General features: G+C 32.8%; 2 protein-coding genes across 3 annotated transcripts; one reads left to right on the forward strand and one right to left on the reverse strand.

Moving 5' to 3' along the window:
• The first annotated feature begins 173 nt into the window (after window positions 1–173).
• LOC114411415 (kinesin-like protein KIN-14C) lies at window positions 174–9,092 on the forward strand. The gene is made up of 24 exons (XM_028375107.1): window positions 174–282; window positions 381–538; window positions 626–736; window positions 1,147–1,369; window positions 1,814–1,941; window positions 2,060–2,143; window positions 2,293–2,370; window positions 2,471–2,563; window positions 2,679–2,708; window positions 2,812–3,048; window positions 3,327–3,551; window positions 3,858–4,094; window positions 4,772–5,023; window positions 5,107–5,188; window positions 5,278–5,373; window positions 5,453–5,629; window positions 5,727–5,833; window positions 5,923–6,102; window positions 6,194–6,360; window positions 6,451–6,704; window positions 6,805–6,968; window positions 7,372–7,745; window positions 8,582–8,682; window positions 8,788–9,092. Exons 1-24 carry the CDS (start codon window positions 174–176, stop codon window positions 8,841–8,843), a joined length of 3,723 nt encoding a protein of 1,240 aa, XP_028230908.1. The 3' UTR covers window positions 8,844–9,092.
• Window positions 9,093–10,230: 1,138 nt separating this feature from the next.
• Window positions 10,231–12,375, reverse strand: LOC114413613. 2 transcript variants are annotated; one of them, XM_028378102.1, is made up of 4 exons: window positions 12,201–12,375; window positions 11,680–11,926; window positions 11,524–11,587; window positions 10,231–10,921 (listed from the first exon to the last, which is right to left on the reverse strand). In XM_028378102.1, the coding sequence occupies exons 2-4, from the start codon at window positions 11,841–11,843 to the stop codon at window positions 10,649–10,651; spliced, it is 501 nt and encodes a 166-aa protein (XP_028233903.1). In that variant the 5' UTR covers window positions 11,844–11,926; window positions 12,201–12,375; the 3' UTR covers window positions 10,231–10,648. The 2 variants fall into 2 exon arrangements, with proteins under 2 accessions (XP_028233903.1, XP_028233902.1); XM_028378101.1 differs by having other exon boundaries at window positions 11,680–11,903; window positions 12,201–12,372.
• Between the last annotated feature and the right edge of the window lie 6,425 nt (window positions 12,376–18,800).

Here is an 18,800-nt window from a genome sequence, read left to right on the forward strand (position 1 = left end):
TTCAGACTACCATGATTACAATTTCTAACTTTTTACTTTCATTGGGGGTGGGTTGGATATTAATTCCAGGCTTTATGCTTTTAAGAGTTTCTAGGATGATACGATAAAATAATTTCTTTGAAACATGTCTCCATGGATCTGAAGTTGCATGCCCCTCCTACAGGAACATAGTGATGAATTCCCCGCCTGATGACAACAATTCAGAACCTAGAGAGTTGGGCAGCCCGGATGCTAGTTCCAATGAAATTGAGAATTTTCTATCCTTATATGGTGAGGTGGAAGGTAATGGAATATGACCTACTTAGTCACTACACCTATTAGTAATTTGCATGTTATGTATTCATTCATATGTTGATCTCCTTCTACTTGAATATTTTCAGCCAAACATCGATTGCTTTTGGTTCAGTGGTTAACTAGTCTTGTCCCCTCATTGAACCTTCCAATAAATGTCACGGATGGTGAATTAAGAGCATGCTTGAGCAATGGTACAGTTTTGTGCCAGATACTGAACAAGCTACGACATGGTACCGTGAATGTGGTAACACTTTTTAACCTTTTACTAACTCTGACTGTAATTGGTAACTTGATTTGAGATATACCTTTTAGTCTGGATTCTCTTATGTAGGTTAGTGAACCTGATAATTTTCTGCCATCACAATCAGAAAATGTTAAATCGTTTCTGAAAGCTTTGGACGGAATGGGATTGCCCCGGTTTGAAATATCCGACCTAGAGAAGGTATAAGATGCCTAACTTTGTGTCAAGCATTCAAATTAGAGTTGCACAATTGTAATCAATCAGGCGTTATTATTATTGTTGAGTTTAAATTGATACCCTGTTTGTGAAAAGATTTTTATACTAGATATAATTAACTTAATTCGAGTTTTAAATTAGACTTTTAACCAATTACAAAATAACTCTACTACTCTAAATATATCTTTTAAAGTAATCATTAAAAAATAAATAATTTTACTAAGCATGGTAATCAATAATTAAATGACTTTGTAAAAATCTTTATATTATCAGAATATTCTAATTAAATTCTTATTATATGTCTGCCTAGTTTTTATATCAATTTTTTTAGATCAAAATTTTATTTATAGCATTGGTTTTGTTTTGATGCATACCATGACTCTTTTGTTGTGTAGGGGTCTATGAAAGCTGTTGTGGATTGTCTTTTAACACTTAGAGAGAAAAGTTTGCAGAATGCTTTGGGAGATAATATATCTGTAACTAATTCCAACACGGTGAGCCCTCATGGGAATGCACCATTCAATTTTCATTGTTCTCCAACATTTGGTGGAGAGCAGAGGAAGATTGCAGCTGGGTCGATGTTGCAACGTGTTAATAGTACCCCTATTATTATGGCAGGTCCGGTGAATTTTATTCAACTCAGACTTGTGTGTGTTTAAGCATACAATATTAAACATGGTGACATGGTTATGTTAACAATTAAGAAAACTTATTTGTAACTTGAATTTCCTAAGAAACAAAATTTGTGAAGTTCTAGCTTGTACTATTAAAAAGCTATTATAAAAAGTGTCGGTACTACTCTCTAATCAAAATTGGCATTTCATAGCAGCAGTTACTAGTTACTAAGAAGAAATACTATTTTAACTAGAGAATAGCGTCAAAAGAACTTGAGACATTATATCTTTGTCCTAAAGTTAAATCTTAACTTTTGTATGGAAGACCTTTTCCTTGAAATTTCTTGTTAAATACTATTTATCTATACTGTTTGTCTATCATCAGTTTCCAAATAGATGGTGTTCTTGTCTTTAAGTGATTAGTTTTAGTCATTTGTATATTCTACAGAACCATCAGTTTCATTAATACACCATGTTGGTCATAAGTTTCATGAGGAGTTTCAACTGAAACCTGGGAGTTACGCAGATCTTCCTGCTGCAAAAATATCAGAAATGATGAAATCAAACAGTATAGATGTAAGTTCTTAAAGTCAACCACCAGATACACGCGCTTAATGTATGTGTGTATGTATATAGATATACATTTTTTTTTCTGTTTGATACATCACTGATTTGTTTCAGTCTAATGTTGCAGAATGCTCCCACTCAGTCTCTTCTGAGTGTTGTGAATGGTATTCTTGAAGAAAGTGTTGAAAGAAGAAATGGGGAAATACCTCATGTATGGCCTCGGAGACTTTGGTTTGGTGTTACATATGTTCATAAACTCATTCATTAGCCTACATGTATATAATCCATGCAATTGGTTTACACCCCTAACACGTGCCACAAACAGTTTCACAAACACTGTCTATTATCTTTGTTGTTCAGCGTGTGGCATGCTTGTTGAAAAAGGTTACCCAAGAGATTGAGCGGCGCATGTCAACTCAAGCAGAACATTTGCGAACTGTATGTTATGTTCGTTACATTATTTTCAAAAGCTAGTTATTTAGTTACTTTTAGTTTCTCAATAATTTTCTCCATATCACTTCTTACCCTATGACTTCAGCAAAACAATCTTTTCAAGGCTCGGGAAGAAAAATACCAATCGAGAATAAGAGTACTTGAGGCACTTGCATCTGGAACTAGAGATGAGAGTGAGGTATCACAAATAGTTTTGTCTAGTTATTTTGCTAGAATTATACCAATTTTATATACCTTCAAATTTTGCATATTGGTATGAGATTTCTATTTATCAGAGGGAACTTTTGTAACAGATATGTTCTAGCCAGGTTCAGCAGTTTAAGGTAATGGTTTCTTGCTTTGCACAATAAACAACGTATTGATACACTTTTAATTAAATCATGTTCAAGTTATTTGGATTTTGGGCTCTCTGTCCCTTCAATACAGGGTGAGATGATCAAAGAGGAAGAAAAGAAGGTAGATGAGAATGAAGTTGTTAGGTTGATAAAAGAGCAGGAGGACAAAAATTTGGAAATTTCAGCTTTGAAGGTAGAACTGGAAACAGCCAAAAGAACATGTGAAGTACAATTCTCACAGTTGGAAGAAGAAGCCAACGGTTTTAAAGCAACATTGACACGGAAGGTCCAAGAATATGAGCATCAATTGGAAGAATTAAGAAATGAGGTAACGGTTTCTTATTTTGCACAAAAAGCAATATATTGGTACACCATGAGAGACAGGACAAGACCAAGAGGTTTTAGTTAAAAAAGCATACATGTTTTTGGCAGTGTTCTCCAATCAGAATATAATTTCACCTCGGTAATCTATGCTGAAACTTTTATTACTCAGATACTTGACATAGAACTCTATTTCTAATTGGAAAGTAGCACTAAAAACATTTGAGTTTTATCCATGGAGAAATTAGTTTCATGTATTATGAAATATTTGGCCCTTCAATACAGGCTGAAAAGATCAAAGAGGAAGTAAAAACGACAGACGAAAAGGAAACTATTAGGATCATGAAAGAACAGGAGGACAAAAAATTAGAAATTTCATCATTGAAGAAAAAACTGGAAACAAAAAAAAAAACATATGAAGTAGAATGTTCACAGTTCGTAGAAGAAGCTAAAGATGCTAAACAGAAGGCCCAAGAATATGAGAATCAATTGAAAGCATTAAGAAATAAGGTAATGGTTTCTTTGCAGTTTGCATGATAAACAATAGATTAGTACACTTTGAGAGGCAGGACAAGATCAAGAGGTTTTAGTTAAAACTTGAAATACAAGACTTAGATGCACTTGGTGTTCTCTGATCAGAATAGGAGTTTCACCTTAGTAACCTATGCTGAAACTTTTATTACGGATTCTTGAGATAAAACTAATTCTGATTGGAAAATAGCATAAAAAACATATAAGGAACTTTATTTATGTTTTATCCTTAAATAAATTACTTTATTGTATTTGTATTATGAGCTCTCTGGCCCTTCAATACAGGTTGAAAAGATCAAAGAGGAGGTAAAAACGGAAAATGAAAACGAAATTGTTAGGTTGATGAAAGAACAAGAGGACAAAAATTTGGAAATTTCAGCATTAAAGCAAGAACTAGAAAAAACCAAAAGAACATATGAAGTACAACGTTCACAGTTGGAAACAGAAGCTAAGGATGCTAAAGTAGAATTAACTCAAAAGTCTCGAGAATATGAGCACCGATTGGAAGAATTAAGAAATAAGGTAACGGTTTCTTACTTTTCAAGATATGCAACATTTTGGTACACTTTTAGTTTTATATGCAGAGACAATTAATCTAGATTGGCATCCCGGCAACGTACGTGATTTTTTTTTAAAAAAAAATTATCAGCAACCTACGTGTATGTATTTATCTATTCTTATAATATCAATTGTAATATTAATTAGTTTAATATTATTTTAATTATTATTTATTTTGATAAATAAAATGCCAAATCATAAATAAAGTAAAATATTGAGAGCAGTTAAAATAATAACACTATTATTTTAAAATAAATAATAATAAAACATTTTAAATATAATAATAATATTTTTTTACTATGATTTGAATATATTTTAATTTTATCGACTATTGATATAACTATATTATTATTTTGTTAAGATACAGGAGAGGGGGAAGAGAAAAAATGTTAAAGCGAAATAATGCGGCAGTATTAACTAATTTTTATATTATTATTATTATTATTTTAATTAGCACTTTAATGATTTTCGGGAGACATCATATGTGTAAGATGTGTTCGCTTGTGCAACATTTTGACTGATGTCCTAACTTTCCAAGAGAGGTTTGAATAGATACAGCAAGCAATATACAGTTCTTACATAGTATTGATTATTTTCATGTTAATTATTTGTATTATGAGTCCTTTGGTCCTTCAATACAGGCTGAGAAGATCAGAGAGGAAGAAAAGGAGGCAGATGAGAAAGAAATCATCAGGTTGATGAAAGAGCAGGAGGACAAAAATTTGGAAATTTCAACATTGGAACAAAAGTCTCGAGAATATGAGCATCGATTGGACGAATTAAGAAATAAGATTAAGGAGCTTGAGGTTTCTTCTGATTCAAAAGATCAGAAGTGGAACATGAAAATGAACCAAATACAGACTGTTATAAACTTTCAATTGAGTTCCCTACAGGTACACTTACAAATGTGTTAATGTCAATGTTATCTTGGTGATGTCAAACATTTCAATTTTGTACTTAATTTGCAAACATCCAGAAATTGGAATTATCTTGGGAATGCATTAAGCAAAATGTTATGAAAGAGCAAACGGTTTATGCAGAGGATTGTGATCGGTTAGGTAGGCCTTTTTAGTAGAATGTCATCTTAGTGCACCGTCTTTCCTTCTTAAGAGTTAACTCATCACTTGATTGTAAATTAATTTTTCAGGTGTTTATCTTAAACCGCTGTTACATGCAGCTGAGAACTACCATACTCTTCTTGCTGAAAATCAAAAAATGTTTAATGAGATTCAAGAATTAAAAGGTGGCATTATCTATGTGTCTGTCTACTAGGCTATTGATGCAAGTGTACTTTGAATTCACACAAACTTTTTCTGATACAGGAAATATCAGAGTATATTGTCGAATTAGACCATTTCTTTCAGGCAAAAAGGAAAAACAATCTATTGTTAAACTCATTGGTGAAAATGATTTGGTTGTGGCAAATCCATCCAAAGAAGGAAAAGATGCTCTTCGATCATTTAAATTTAACAAGGTTTTCGGCTCTGCCACAACTCAAGGTTTTAAGATTAATTTTTTTAACACAGTTTCTCCCTTTTTTAGTTGTTATGTTAACCTTCTAATGTTGTACTAATGATATTAAATTGAATAATGCAGCGGAGGTATACTCTGACATTCAATCCTTTATAAGATCAGTTCTAGATGGGTATAATGTGTGTATATTTGCTTATGGCCAAACTGGTTCAGGGAAAACTTATACAATGGTATGAACCCTCTGAATAAATTGATTTTTATCTCATACATCATGTTATTGAAGGAATTCTTCATTCTATAAGATGCCAACTTTTCTCAGACTGGTCCAAATGGGGCAACAAGCGAGACTATTGGTGTTAATTATCGAGCTCTAAATGACCTCTTCAAGATTGCCACAAGTAGAGAAAGCCTCATGGACTACGAGATTGGAGTTCAAATGGTTGAGATATATAATGAGCAAGTCCGTGACTTGTTAATAACAGATGGTTCTCCAAAAAGATATCCTTTTTTTCATTAACTTTTAATATGTTATTCTTTGCATGGATTTTCTTCTTCTACTTTTTTTCTTTCTCTGATTTCCTTAAATGCACACACTTGGGATATTGACTCGACCTCAACCAAAGGGCTTAGCAGTACCAGATGCTAGCTTGTTTCCTGTGAAATCGCCTTCAGATGTAATTAAGCTAATGGACATTGGACTTAAAAATAGAGCCATTGGTGCAACTGCTATGAATGAAAGAAGTAGCCGTTCTCACAGGTCACACCACTTTTTTCCCCTTTCTTTAAGATTTAACATTGAAAGCAAAGGCGTCTATTATGATAACACCATGTAAACTTATGTACACAGTGTTGTCTCAATTCATATTCGTGGGAAGGACTTGAAGACTGGTTCTACTATGGTTGGTAATCTTCATTTGGTAGATTTGGCAGGAAGTGAAAGGGTAGATCGGTCTGAAGTAACTGGGGATAGGCTTAAGGAAGCACAACATATAAACAGATCACTATCTGCCCTTGGAGATGTTATTTTTGCCCTTTCTCAAAAAAGCCCCCATGTACCATACAGAAACAGCAAACTTACTCAACTTCTACAAACTTCTCTTGGTAAATCTTTATTCATCATTTGTTATGTCACATGCCTTGAATCTTTTCTATGTAGATTTTCTTATGATCTTTGACTCTTGTCTTTGATTTTATTGCACAGGTGACCAAGCGAAGACACTCATGTTTGTTCAAATTAATTCAGACGTAAGTTCATATTCTGAAACACTGAGCACTTTAAAGTTTGCTGAAAGGGTTTCTGGAGTTGAATTAGGAGCTGCACGAAGTAGCAAAGAGAGCAAAGATGTGAGAGAATTAATGGAACAGGTACTACCTTTTGTCTACCAAATTATGTTGGCATGACTGTATTACATTCTTTTCAGCTTTGTGAATGAACCAAAATGTCTTTCAGTTGATCTTATATCTGTTTCCTTTGCTTTCATTTTATACTTTTGAAGTGCATGTTTGGATTAACGTTTGTAAAGTTTGAATGAATTTCATATTACAAACAAAATTTTAAAAGCAACCCTGATGTTTCTTTCATTTGAAACTTGGTCTAAAGCCAAACATAAGTGTCTATAGTTATTGAACGAGAAACTAAACATATCACCAAACTGAGTTTAGCAAAACAAACGTATGCTCAAGGCAGCTGAACGGGAAACGAAACATAGCCAAAATTAGTTGATTACCAAACACAACTAATTATCCTCTTCCTTGCCTGACTTTCCAGGTGTCTTCTTTGAAGAACGCTATTTTTGCAAAAGAGGAGGAGATTGAGAGGCTTCAATTACTCAAAGGTTCAGTTGGTAGCATTGTTAAGCGAAACCAAATTTCACGAAGTAGAAGTATTAAGCACTATGAAGCTTTTAACCAGCAACCGATGGATGACCATATACACCAAAATGAATTTCTCCATCAATCTGAACTTCATGAGGGAAATATAGGAAAGAATATTGCTGCAATTGCAGAAACTTCAAGATTTACAGATTCTGATTTTGATGAAAAATCAAGTGATCTTTCTGACAGTGCTGTTGCTCCAGGCACAGAAACTGACGGTTCAGAAAATTCTAGTCTCACCGAACGCACAACATCATCAGATAAGAGGTGAGTAGTGTTTATTCTATTACAGCTTTGGTCACTGCCCTTTACATTCCTGCTAAACAGTTTACTAAATCTTCATATTAGAAAGGGAATTCTTGTTAATTTCCTAGCTAGTTATCTATACTAAAGTTATCAAAATATATCTGGTAACATTATAACCCCTTCCCCGTGGACTCAACTATCTAATGAAACATTTCGTACGGTACAAAGGGTTTTCTTCATTGACTGAGTAGGAACTTTTACCACGTTGATTAAAGGCTTTATCACACTTTTGGTTTCTCTTGTGCAATTTTAATCTTTCATCTTTTCAATTGGTTCCTTGGGTTTCGCAAATATGCAATTTTAGTTTCTGGAATTCAATTGTGTCAATTGGTGGATATCATAATTGTACAATTTTAGTCTTTAAAATTTCTTAATTGTGTGATTGAAACTAATTTTGTGAGGACAAAAATCACGCAATTGTATCAGCTAGGGATTAAAATCTCACAATTGCAATACCTATTGACACTATTGAAATTCAGGAATTAAAATCAGGCATTTATGAAGCCTGAGAGACTTAATTTTGGCACAATTGAAACTTGAAGAATACTGAGGGACCAAAAGTATAATTGAGAAGCAAGATGTCAAACTACAAATATATTTCTTCTCTGGAGAATATAGTTTACTTGAGCCGTCTGATGACAACTTTGCTTTTCTAATATACCAGTTTCTTATTACAATGTTCAGGATTGATGAATGTTAAATTTGCATATTATATTCATTTGTAAGTTGAAGCCTATTATGTGTATTCATTTGTTAAATTTTTTTAATTTTTTTAATTTTCTTCATATGTTTTGCAGATCTAAACCAATTCGCAAAACTATTCAAGTGATGAGGAAATTAAACCGAACTTCATCTATCGCGACCACCCCAGTAAAGGACCCCTTGAAGAAGTCACCAGGTATGTACTAACATAAAGTTGAAGTCTCCGTTGGGGATATGAATACTATTCTTAAAACCTATGTTCGTTTAACTTTTGAACTTTCTTTCACAAATTTGATGTCAGGTATAAAAAAGAGCGTCAGTATAGGCAACCTTAAACCTCCAAAACTGTGGAAGTAAAGTAAGAAGCAGAAGCTACAATTTATTTATTTACTATTCCACTATGTGACACGCGCACACCGTGTAAATAGAATTGTTTCGTTGCTATGTTCTAACACTTTGAGTTTTGGTCATTTTTGTGGGTGTTTGCTTCCAGTCCAATTTTGTATTCTTAAGTAAAAAAAAATGCTAGTTTATGTATAAACGCAAGAGCTAAATTCCATCAGTTTAAAATAGAAAAGGATTTATAGCAAGCATTCAACAAGTTGATGTACAAAGTTTGATACGCGTTGACAACAATGTGCTGTTCTATATCACTTACTTTGCAAAATTATACTTTTCTTTCAAAGCATCATTCATTGAAAATGGCCAACCAAACTTACAAAAAGACAGGATACTAAAAAAAAGAACATTACATTAGTGCACCCGTATAAATAACAGCAAATCAAGCACGCATGTTCAAAACTAAATATGTTAGCAATCATGAAGATACAAACACAGTAAAACATAGTTTTCACACTCATGTATTTTTCTTATTTTCCGAATCAACGCATGCCTAGCAGCAACTACTCTATTGGGGTCGTTGCCCACTCTGTTAGGGTAGCTGGTAATATATAAAATTATATTCATACGGTTAGTTTGTGACATGCACATAAAGGTGGTGTTTTGTGAAACACTGTCGACCCAGCAGGATTACCTAGATGGACACCCTAATAAAACCATTTAAGCGCTTATTTAAATTCACATTCAGAATCACTTTGAATTCCCACTAAATCACCAAGTACCACGTTGAAATATCAAATAATATGATTTTATATCTAAATCACCCAGTCAACGTAATTTATAAACTACTAAAATGCCTTGATAAACACATTCAATCTTTACATATTTGATTTAAAGTCGACAAATTTATTCATACACTAAAAATTAATTGAGCTAAAATAACTTTTGCGTTAAATAACTATTTTTTAAGTAGAGAATAAAAAAATATATACTATGCTACTACTACCTTGTTTTTAGAAAATTAATAATATTAATTTTTATAAACATTCACTCCAACACCCTGTTTGCCGCACTGGTAACATGCATATCCGACATAGCCGACTCCACATCTCATATTTTACACCATTCCACGACACCATCACATAAGCAAATACTAACCCATCATTTTCCAGCAAATCAATCAACTAGTCCATGATTAGAACACTAGACAGCCACTCAAATCTGACCATAAAATGCGCTTTGTTGCTTCTTAAGATCCTCCTATATCAATATTTTTTTCCCTTTGTGTCTCTATCTTTAAAGAACCAAATCATGTATATGCACTAATAGAAAAATACAATCCAACATCATGGGTGGATTGCGTTGAACAGACAACTTCTCTTCTAGATTATCATATAACATAATATTATCAAATAGGCAACACCTCCAAAAAAGGGCACCCACAAAAATTAATAAATAAAACTGATTTACAAAATTCCAAAGATTTTTCCTCAATTTCCTCCAAATTACAATTACAACGGGAGGACCTTAGTGACAGACACATAACAATTGTAAGACTCTACGAACCTAACAAGACAGTTGCTCATTTTCCCCCTGCCATGTTTTCTTTTATTGATCAAAAGGAAAAACCACAAAAAAAAAAAAAAAATCCTGCCCATCTGAAATTTTACATAACACCAAACTCAAAAACAGAGTAGCACAGACCACTTATATACACAATAGTACTATTTGAACTTGATTGAGTTTTAGTCCTCTACCATCTTTTCTCTGCTTCCTGTATTAGTTCTCTTTTTTTTTATATATATTTTTAGTTCAAAAATGGTTTATGCTACAGCAGAGATGCTGCAGCTTCTCCTATCTCTGTTAAGACAGTCAAAACCTTCGATCCTTACCGCAGCTGGTGTGTGACCAAATTTCTTTGGAACACAACCACGAGCTGAAGAAGAGGATGCCTCGGTAAATGGAATAAAATTCCCATTACCAAACTGCTCATCTTGGATTAGAGGGTTAGAGGCCCTGCTAGGAGGAGATCCAGAGAAAAATGGTGGTGATGATGCTACCTCTTGGCCTCCGGATCTTTCCAGATAGCAATTTTCCTGCAAAAAAAAAGTAAAAAATCTTTAGTTAGATTATTTGAACCCCATGACAAAAAATGATGATGAAGTTACTATCGTCAAAAGGGCACATAAGCTTTGATCATGAATCATTATCACTAAAAATTGATTTAGTGCCTAATTGGCAAATACCCATAATCAATTCCTCCCAGTTGCACATATTCCAATATAAAGTCTGTAGCTGAGATTAATTTGAACACACATCCCAAATTATATTCAGTGGCCGAAATAAAAACTTTATTAAAATCAATTTAACAAAAACCAATTTTATCCAACTTTAAAATAAATGGATCTTTTAGGTATCACAAGAAAACAACTGTTTTTACAAGTTATGTTTTTCAAGGAAATTCTTGTACTAGAAAAATCGAAACGGATGCATAACCTTTGATCATAAACATCTCCAGGCTTGATTTAGTGGATTATCACACAAGATATCAACATTTTTAATCATAAAAATATGCTTGTTTCTCATGAAAATACTAGTACGAGGAAAAATACGAAGATTGTGTATGAAACTAACATTTTTTTCAAGTAAATTTAATATTGTTTCCTAGAATACAACAAAAGATTACATAGTAAAGAACCTTGGGGAGGAGCATGTCCAGAAGCGCTGCCCCAACTCCTGAATCTTCCACCTCAGGTTGGAAGCTGCTTATTTTTAGTGAACAAATACAGAAAAGTCATAATTTTTATAACCGATTTGCTTGAAAAACCAAAAAGAAAAAAGAACAGAGAATTTCCTGATGATGGGGTGCCTCGAGGGTCCGACTTCTGTGTTGATGGAAGAGTGGTTTATGAGACCCAATCGGCGAGGTTTGGGGCAAATCACTGATTCCATCCTCGTCTCCTCACAGCTTGTCAAGGTGTTCTTCTCTTGGTACCCATAGTAGCTGTAGCTATTCATCTTTTCCTTTTTTTCTTGTTCCCTCCCGAAAACCAAACCACAGATCTTAACAAGGAACACCTGCAATCACACAGTTCTTATGGCTTGAGAAGCCATGGAAAATTCAACTAAACCCAATGAAACCATACAAAAAAGAAAGAAACCCATTTTCACAGTTTTATAAATCCAAAAGGGCTTCAAAAAAGTTTGAAACTTGATTGATAGCAAGCATGAAAAACACCCACCTTCTTCTCAGGCCCTTTATTTTTCAGCAGATGAAAACCCAAAAAGGCTTTAAATTTTGAGACTTTACAAGTAAATTTGAATTAAAAAAGGGTACCTGAGCTGGTTTTTATTTGTAAAGAGAGAAGAGAGTACCTGAGCTGCCAGCGACAGTCACAGAGTGAGAGGGGACACCCCGAGAGGAGAAGAGGAAGAAGAAACAGAAGAGAGAAAAAAGGGTGTAGCAGGGTGAGAGGATATGAATAGAGAGAAGTGCTACAGTGGAGGCGGGTGCAGAGGCAGTGATGTAAGGCCGCACTTGTGGAACATTGATTGATGATTGAGATCTGGGATTGTGTCCAGAGTGATGTGTCGTCTTGTGAGTAGTGAGAGAGAAAAAGGCGATGTGAATGTGATCCACACACACGTGGTGATGACTGATGCTGCCTTTTGTCAACATCTTTCTTCTCTTCTTTTACCCTTCTGTTCTACAGTTGAAAACGTGTATGTATTTATTGGGCCTAAAGCGGTTAGTTCTTTTTTTATTTATAGGAAATATAAGTAGAATTTGAAAACTTGGGTCACCCAGTATTTTTGCTGTATACTTAGCAGTTTTTTAAAATAATGAAAATATCTTTATATGTATTTTTGGTTACAAATAGCATATTAGTTTTTAATTTTTGTAGCATTTTTTCCTTAAAATCATATTCTTTTATTGTAACTTGTTTCTGTTAGTGTCTTTTTGTGAGTGTTTGTTGTCGTCAGTGATGTACGTGCGTTATTTACAAATATACGGTGAAATTTATTGATTTTTCATTATCGGAGAAGAAGAAATACGTATTAAAAAAAAAATCAAAACATACGGATTATCAATCCGCGGATTGCCAATCCTTATGTTTTGATTTTTTTAAAAAAATATAATTTTTTAAAATTATAACTTTTTTTTATAATTTTTTAAAAAAAATTATAATTTTTTTATATATTATTTTATTTACAGAATTTGATATTTAACCGGATGTTGTATTTAAATGTTTATTACAATAATTAATAGTTAAATAAATTTGATATTTAATTGAATGATGTATTTGGAAGTTTATGATAGTGATTGAAAATTAAACAAATATGATATTTAATTGAATGATGTATTTAGATATTTATTACAACAATTGATAACTAAATAAATTTGGTGTTTTTTACATATGTAAATTTTTATTTACAATTTATATATGTAAACAAATTAATTATTAGATAAAAATTAATTATCATAAAATTTATTATATAAATTTACATATGTATTAAATATATATTAGAAATTTTAGTATTATATATAACGACATTAATTATTTTATAACATAATTGATTTATTAGTTCAGTTGATTAGAATATTATACTAATTACTTGAAAGTTACATGTTCAATTCAAATCCTATGAGTCTCTTAGGGATTGGCAATTCGTAGACCTAATACGGATTGATAAGGACAAAATTGACATTTCACACATTATGCTGGGTGTACAGCAAAATTACTAGGTGTCACTAGCAGTACCCGTAGAATTTTTCATTCCAAATCAAGGCCATTACTAATTTACTATCATGGACCACACCTATCAAGTGTTTGATCGTGGATAATAAATTTAAATTATTGAAATAATCCATCTCAGTAGGATGTATCATGCATCTTATACACCTGATTATTTTTGTCAACTCTCTTGCAACCCTAACAACTATTCATCATCACCATCGATTTTTGGTAGCGAAAACACACGCGTTGGTGGATTTGCGGGTGCGCGTGGTGTTGGTGTTCTTGACCTTGTTGTTGTCCTCGTCGACGACGTTCTACTCTATTTTAGTGTATTTAATCGTCTATTGATCGAGTGCCAAGCAACAGTGTCGTTCACCACTCTCTTTTTCTCTTCCTTCAGTGTTGTTTCCTTTCAATGGTGCGTCTTGTCCTCACTATGTATTTTCATGTGACCCAAATTCTTAAGTCAAAGGGGAAGGCAAACAAAAAGCAAACGAGGCAAAAAAGGAAGGTGGTCGGAGGAATTTTCCAATACGGATGGTGGGAGGAATTTTAGTTGCCGGAAGCTACGATTACTTTTTTTTATGGGAAACCCACATTTCTTTTTTCGTGCTAAAAAAAAATTGTTGCTCACATTGGAATAGGTGACATGATGAAGCGTCGTGGTGGGCAAATTTTTAATATCAATAATATCAGGAGAATTGTTGTTCATCTAAATGGGGGGGGGGGGGGGGGGGGGGGTGGTTGGAGAATGACGGTGGGAGAATGGAGGAGAGAGGAAATGAAGGAGAAATAGGAAAAGGTAAAAAAATATAGGCAGTAGGTGCATCATAACATTTTGTGGATGAGATAAATCTTATGGTGGGTAAAGTGGTCCATTATAATTCACTTAAATGACTAGTCCACGCTAGCCTCCACCCCAAATCAAAGTTTCAATACTAAGTAATAATATTATCAAAGGACTGACTACAAGCGTTAAATAATGATGTCTTTATTAGAATATGGGCAACATTGTTAATTGTTAATTTGTCTCCTCTCAAAACTCACCATGAGTTTGTAATATCCGGAAGGATATCTCTACATCTGGCCATAATGACATGAAACTTAGAGATTCATGTTGATACATTTATTAAATTATCCACAATAGTTTTACAATCACTGTAAAAATAACAATATTGCTGAAACCAAGCTTTGATGTCCATTGAATCACTTAGTATAAGACCCACGCTTCAGCTTCTACTGGTTTCGAGACTCCATGGAAATAATTGGTCCTTGCTTTGATAAAATCTCCTTGTTCATTTCGAATGCATATGCCAACACCAAAAGCGTTTCTGTTTGAGAAAATGGCAGCATCAAGGTTACATTTCAACATGTTAGGAGTTGGTTTCTGTCATTTAATACACTGCGTTGATGGTATTTGCACGGTTCTTGTTGAGCAATTTCTCCTTGCAGCTAACCATTCAAAAAGAAAATGTTTGGAGAGGCTGATTGATATGGAAGGAGTAATGTCCACTTCATTCCAGAGCTTTTCATTCCTATTTTTTCAGTTTGCCCAAAGTGTTGTGAAGAAATTTGCACTTACTGTTTGATTGGAATGTTGGCCAATGTAAAAAATCAAGCCTTTTAAATTATCAATCGAGTGAACTTTGCTCCCAATGAGAGGCCATAAATTTGCTTCTTTCCAAAATAACTTAGCCTTTTGGCAATCTACGAACAAGTGTCAATCGGTTTCTATGTTGTTGGAGCAAAAGACACAAGCAGCTGGACATTGGACACCCTTTATGGATTAATTTCTGAAGCAATGGTAAGAATCCTCGAAGAAGTCTCCAAGCAAAATTGTTTGATCTTGGGTGGTATGTGCATTTTCCGAAGAAACATCCAGTTTCCGGTAACTTTTAAATGTTGGTTATCTAATAGTATCCATAATGTTATGGTAAGCACTTTTAACACTATACATACTATTTTGAGATAAGTGCCAAATCAACTTGTCATCATCGAAAGTGTTGAGCAGAGACAACTTCAAAAATTTCTGGGCATCTTCCTCTGAGAATAAAACATCAAAAACATCTTTTTTCCATGCATTATTATCACGATCAAGAAGGGAACTTACGAGCATGTTTTCGTGCCCGGAGATTGGGGGAGATGTGATGTAGCAATTGTCATGAGTGTAGCCAAGGATGGGACCTAATTTTGATAGATTCTCCATTTTCAATTCTGCATTTGATGCCTTCTCGCCAATAGCCGTGAAACATAGATACTAAGCCTGACAAAACTTTAATTATGTCCCAGATGAACATCCAAAAAAATCCTCAAATGAATAGTATTTAACTTTGAAACTTTAGAAATTATAATATCATCATTGATTTGCAATCTTCAACCTTCTATGACAAGATGAACAGAATGTCTGGATAAATTTCTTTAAAAGTAAGAAGAAAATAAAAATAAATTTGCAATAATCTTCAACCTTCTATGACAAGATGAACAGAATGTCTGGATAAATTTGCAATCACTTATTCTCTTCTGTTATTTCTTCTCCCCTCTTCACAACCAAACAAGCCCTTAATCCAAAGCCGAACTCGTACAAGAGTAGGATCCCATCAAGAAAAGCAGCTACATTATTTTACTTCTATGCATGCATGTGGGGTCGATCATAATAAATCCACAAAGAGTCAACAAAAAGTGTGTCACCATGACACGGCTGGGACAAGTACATCATCAATGGATTTTAATTTTAATTATTTTTCAGCTCGTTAAAATTATAAGCTACTTTTGTGCTGCATTTCGCTTTAATTTAATTAATTTTTCACATTTTTGTTAACCAATGGCATTTCATCCCTTTTCCAAACCTAAGTAAAACCAAAACAAAGTTCAAAGTCCAACAATGAAACTCTTATGTGATTGGAAACAATGCTTGATAGATATCTAATGTGTTATCTAACACGCATCGCAGGAAAAAGAAAAATATAAATAGTAATATATTATAAGAAGAGAGATGAAAAAAAAAGATATTTAAAATAAAATAATATTTATATATCATTACGCAATTAATAAAGAAATAAAAAAATTCGGGATGCATCAAATCTTTAATTTTGCATATTCTCTTTATTTTGCACAAAGAATAAAATTGTCAAAAAAATAGGAGAACAAAAATAATGAATTAAAAATTATTTTACTTTACTTATAGTTTTAAAAATTGTGGAGTCTATTGTACTATTTTTACTCATCTCATTATCTCTCTCCATTTCTCTCCTTATCTCTTCTCTATGTTTCTTCATTCGAATACTTTTAATTTTCACCATATTTCTCACCTATTTCTATTTATTTTGTTTATTTTCATATATTCTATTTCTTTTTTCTATACCAAATAGAGCATTAGTAATTAAGGAGGTACAATTTTAGATTAATGACATGAGCTTCGCTTGGTGAAAAACAGAGGGTAGGAACTACGGAAAACGCTTAGAAAAATGAAAGCTTGAAAATTAAGGAAGGTGATGATGGGGATACATTTAATTGACCAATTCACATAGATGACACCAATTGAAATTGAGAGGCAGTTGAGCAAGGCTGATGGAGGTGGTAACACCTACCGAGACTTTGATACTCAAGTAATTGGAAATTCTAGCAAAATAATAGTATAATGGGATGGAGAAGGACTGAGGAGGTGCATATAAGTAAGGGTGGTTTACCCTGAAGCTAGAGCCAATTACCAACTTTAATTTGGCATGGCAATTGGACAAATTAGGGGTAGGTTTAGCTGTCTTTGGTTCCATCCCGCAAAAGGCATTGGGGTTAAGTTTAGGAGAGGTTAGGATAAAATGTATAAACCTAATCCTATTTCTGTCAAGTTTTATGGCACTTGGGAGAAATCCACGAAAAACATGAATCACACTTTTTAAAATTTTATTTTGCTTATTTATTTTTAAATAAATATATTATGTTATTAATACGTCTTAATTCAAATAATATATAATAATTAATAAACAATAAAGTTCCAAAAAATAGGAATTAAATTATATTTTAATTAAATTTATTATTTAATCACTATAATTTAAATTATTTAACTATTAAAATAATTAATTCATATTTTTAATAATTAGAAAATGAAAGTATGAAAATAAAATTTTAACTCTAATAGATAAGTATGTATGCATGCATGTGTAGATGGGGTAGGGTAAGACAAATGAATAAATCTCTTGACCTAATTTTAATCCTATTAATCCTGAATTTATTCAAAGTGAATTTTCCTCGTTAAAGTTAAATCGAAATTGAACAGGCATCAAAAGTTTAAATTTAATTGTCATGCTTTGTTACTTTTGTTAAGATTAATGACTCGGATTAATTTTGCAATCATCTCAAAGCACTTGATGTAAACAAGACAATTGATGTGATGCGGGTGTATGGACTATGGAAATTTTTAGGAGACATTACTGTTTTAATGTAATGGGACATATCTTGTAATATGTATTTGCATTGGATTTATTAGATGGGAAAAGGCAATCTTAGGACATCTTAGAATTAATCTGAAGTAGTTTATGGTGTATTAATTCAAGATCATGTAATATGAAAAGTGAGATACATTTTAATTAGTTTGAGGTGCAACTAAAAATAAAATAATAATATTTTAATATATACGTATTTTAAATACTTCAGTAATAATTCTTATTTCTCAGTCGCTCTTTTTCTATCATAATATCACTTATTATATCTATATTTTTCTTTTTTTCACTCTTTTTTTAGGTGTCAAATAGCTTTTGATGTAAAAAAAAAAAAATCCTTTTAAATATGCAATTCAAGATGAACCTGACATTTTTTAAGAAAAAAAAAAATTGATTTAGTAACTTAGTTTTGAGGAGTGATGCCTCTAGAGTTAAGCCTTTAATTTGCGAGAGACCATGTCGGTATATATTTTTAAAGAAAAAAAGTAAAAACATCACTAGTTAAAAACTGAAATTATGAAGGCCAGGTAACTTGCATCCACTATTTATCTCTCCTCCAATGTCTTGTTCCAAATTGAAAGTTCCCACACACATTTTTCAAACTACAATATTAAAAAAGAGTGGAGAGAAAGAAAGATAGAAAATAACAAGGCCAAACTGATATAATAATTCTTCATAATTCAGCATCCCAATCTCTTTGCCCCTAGAGTATAATTAGATGGCTTTCACCTTCAATTTCGTGAATTGATTAACCAACAACAGATACTGATGAGCCAAGTCAATCAACCTAATAAAGAATA

Source organism: Glycine soja, chromosome 5 (genome assembly GCF_004193775.1).
Source record: "Glycine soja cultivar W05 chromosome 5, ASM419377v2, whole genome shotgun sequence".
In the NCBI taxonomy this organism is placed as follows: Eukaryota; Viridiplantae; Streptophyta; class Magnoliopsida; order Fabales; family Fabaceae; genus Glycine; species Glycine soja.

Excerpts from the sequence above, each read along its gene's own strand:
- LOC114411415 (XM_028375107.1), top strand. The coding sequence starts at position 174 with ATGAATTCCCCGCCTGATGACAACAATTCAGAACCTAGAGAGTTGGGC. Across the intron at positions 5,024-5,106 it reads TTCAATTGAGTTCCCTACAG|AAATTGGAATTATCTTGGGA; the intron begins GTACACTTACAA and ends GCAAACATCCAG. Across the intron at positions 7,746-8,581 it reads ACAACATCATCAGATAAGAG|ATCTAAACCAATTCGCAAAA; the intron begins GTGAGTAGTGTT and ends TATGTTTTGCAG.
- LOC114413613 (XM_028378102.1), bottom strand. The coding sequence starts at position 11,843 with ATGAATAGCTACAGCTACTATGGGTACCAAGAGAAGAACACCTTGACA. Across the intron at positions 11,588-11,679 it reads TCGAGGCACCCCATCATCAG|CTTCCAACCTGAGGTGGAAG; the intron begins GAAATTCTCTGT and ends AAAAATAAGCAG. Across the intron at positions 10,922-11,523 it reads TGGACATGCTCCTCCCCAAG|GAAAATTGCTATCTGGAAAG; the intron begins GTTCTTTACTAT and ends TTTTTTTTGCAG.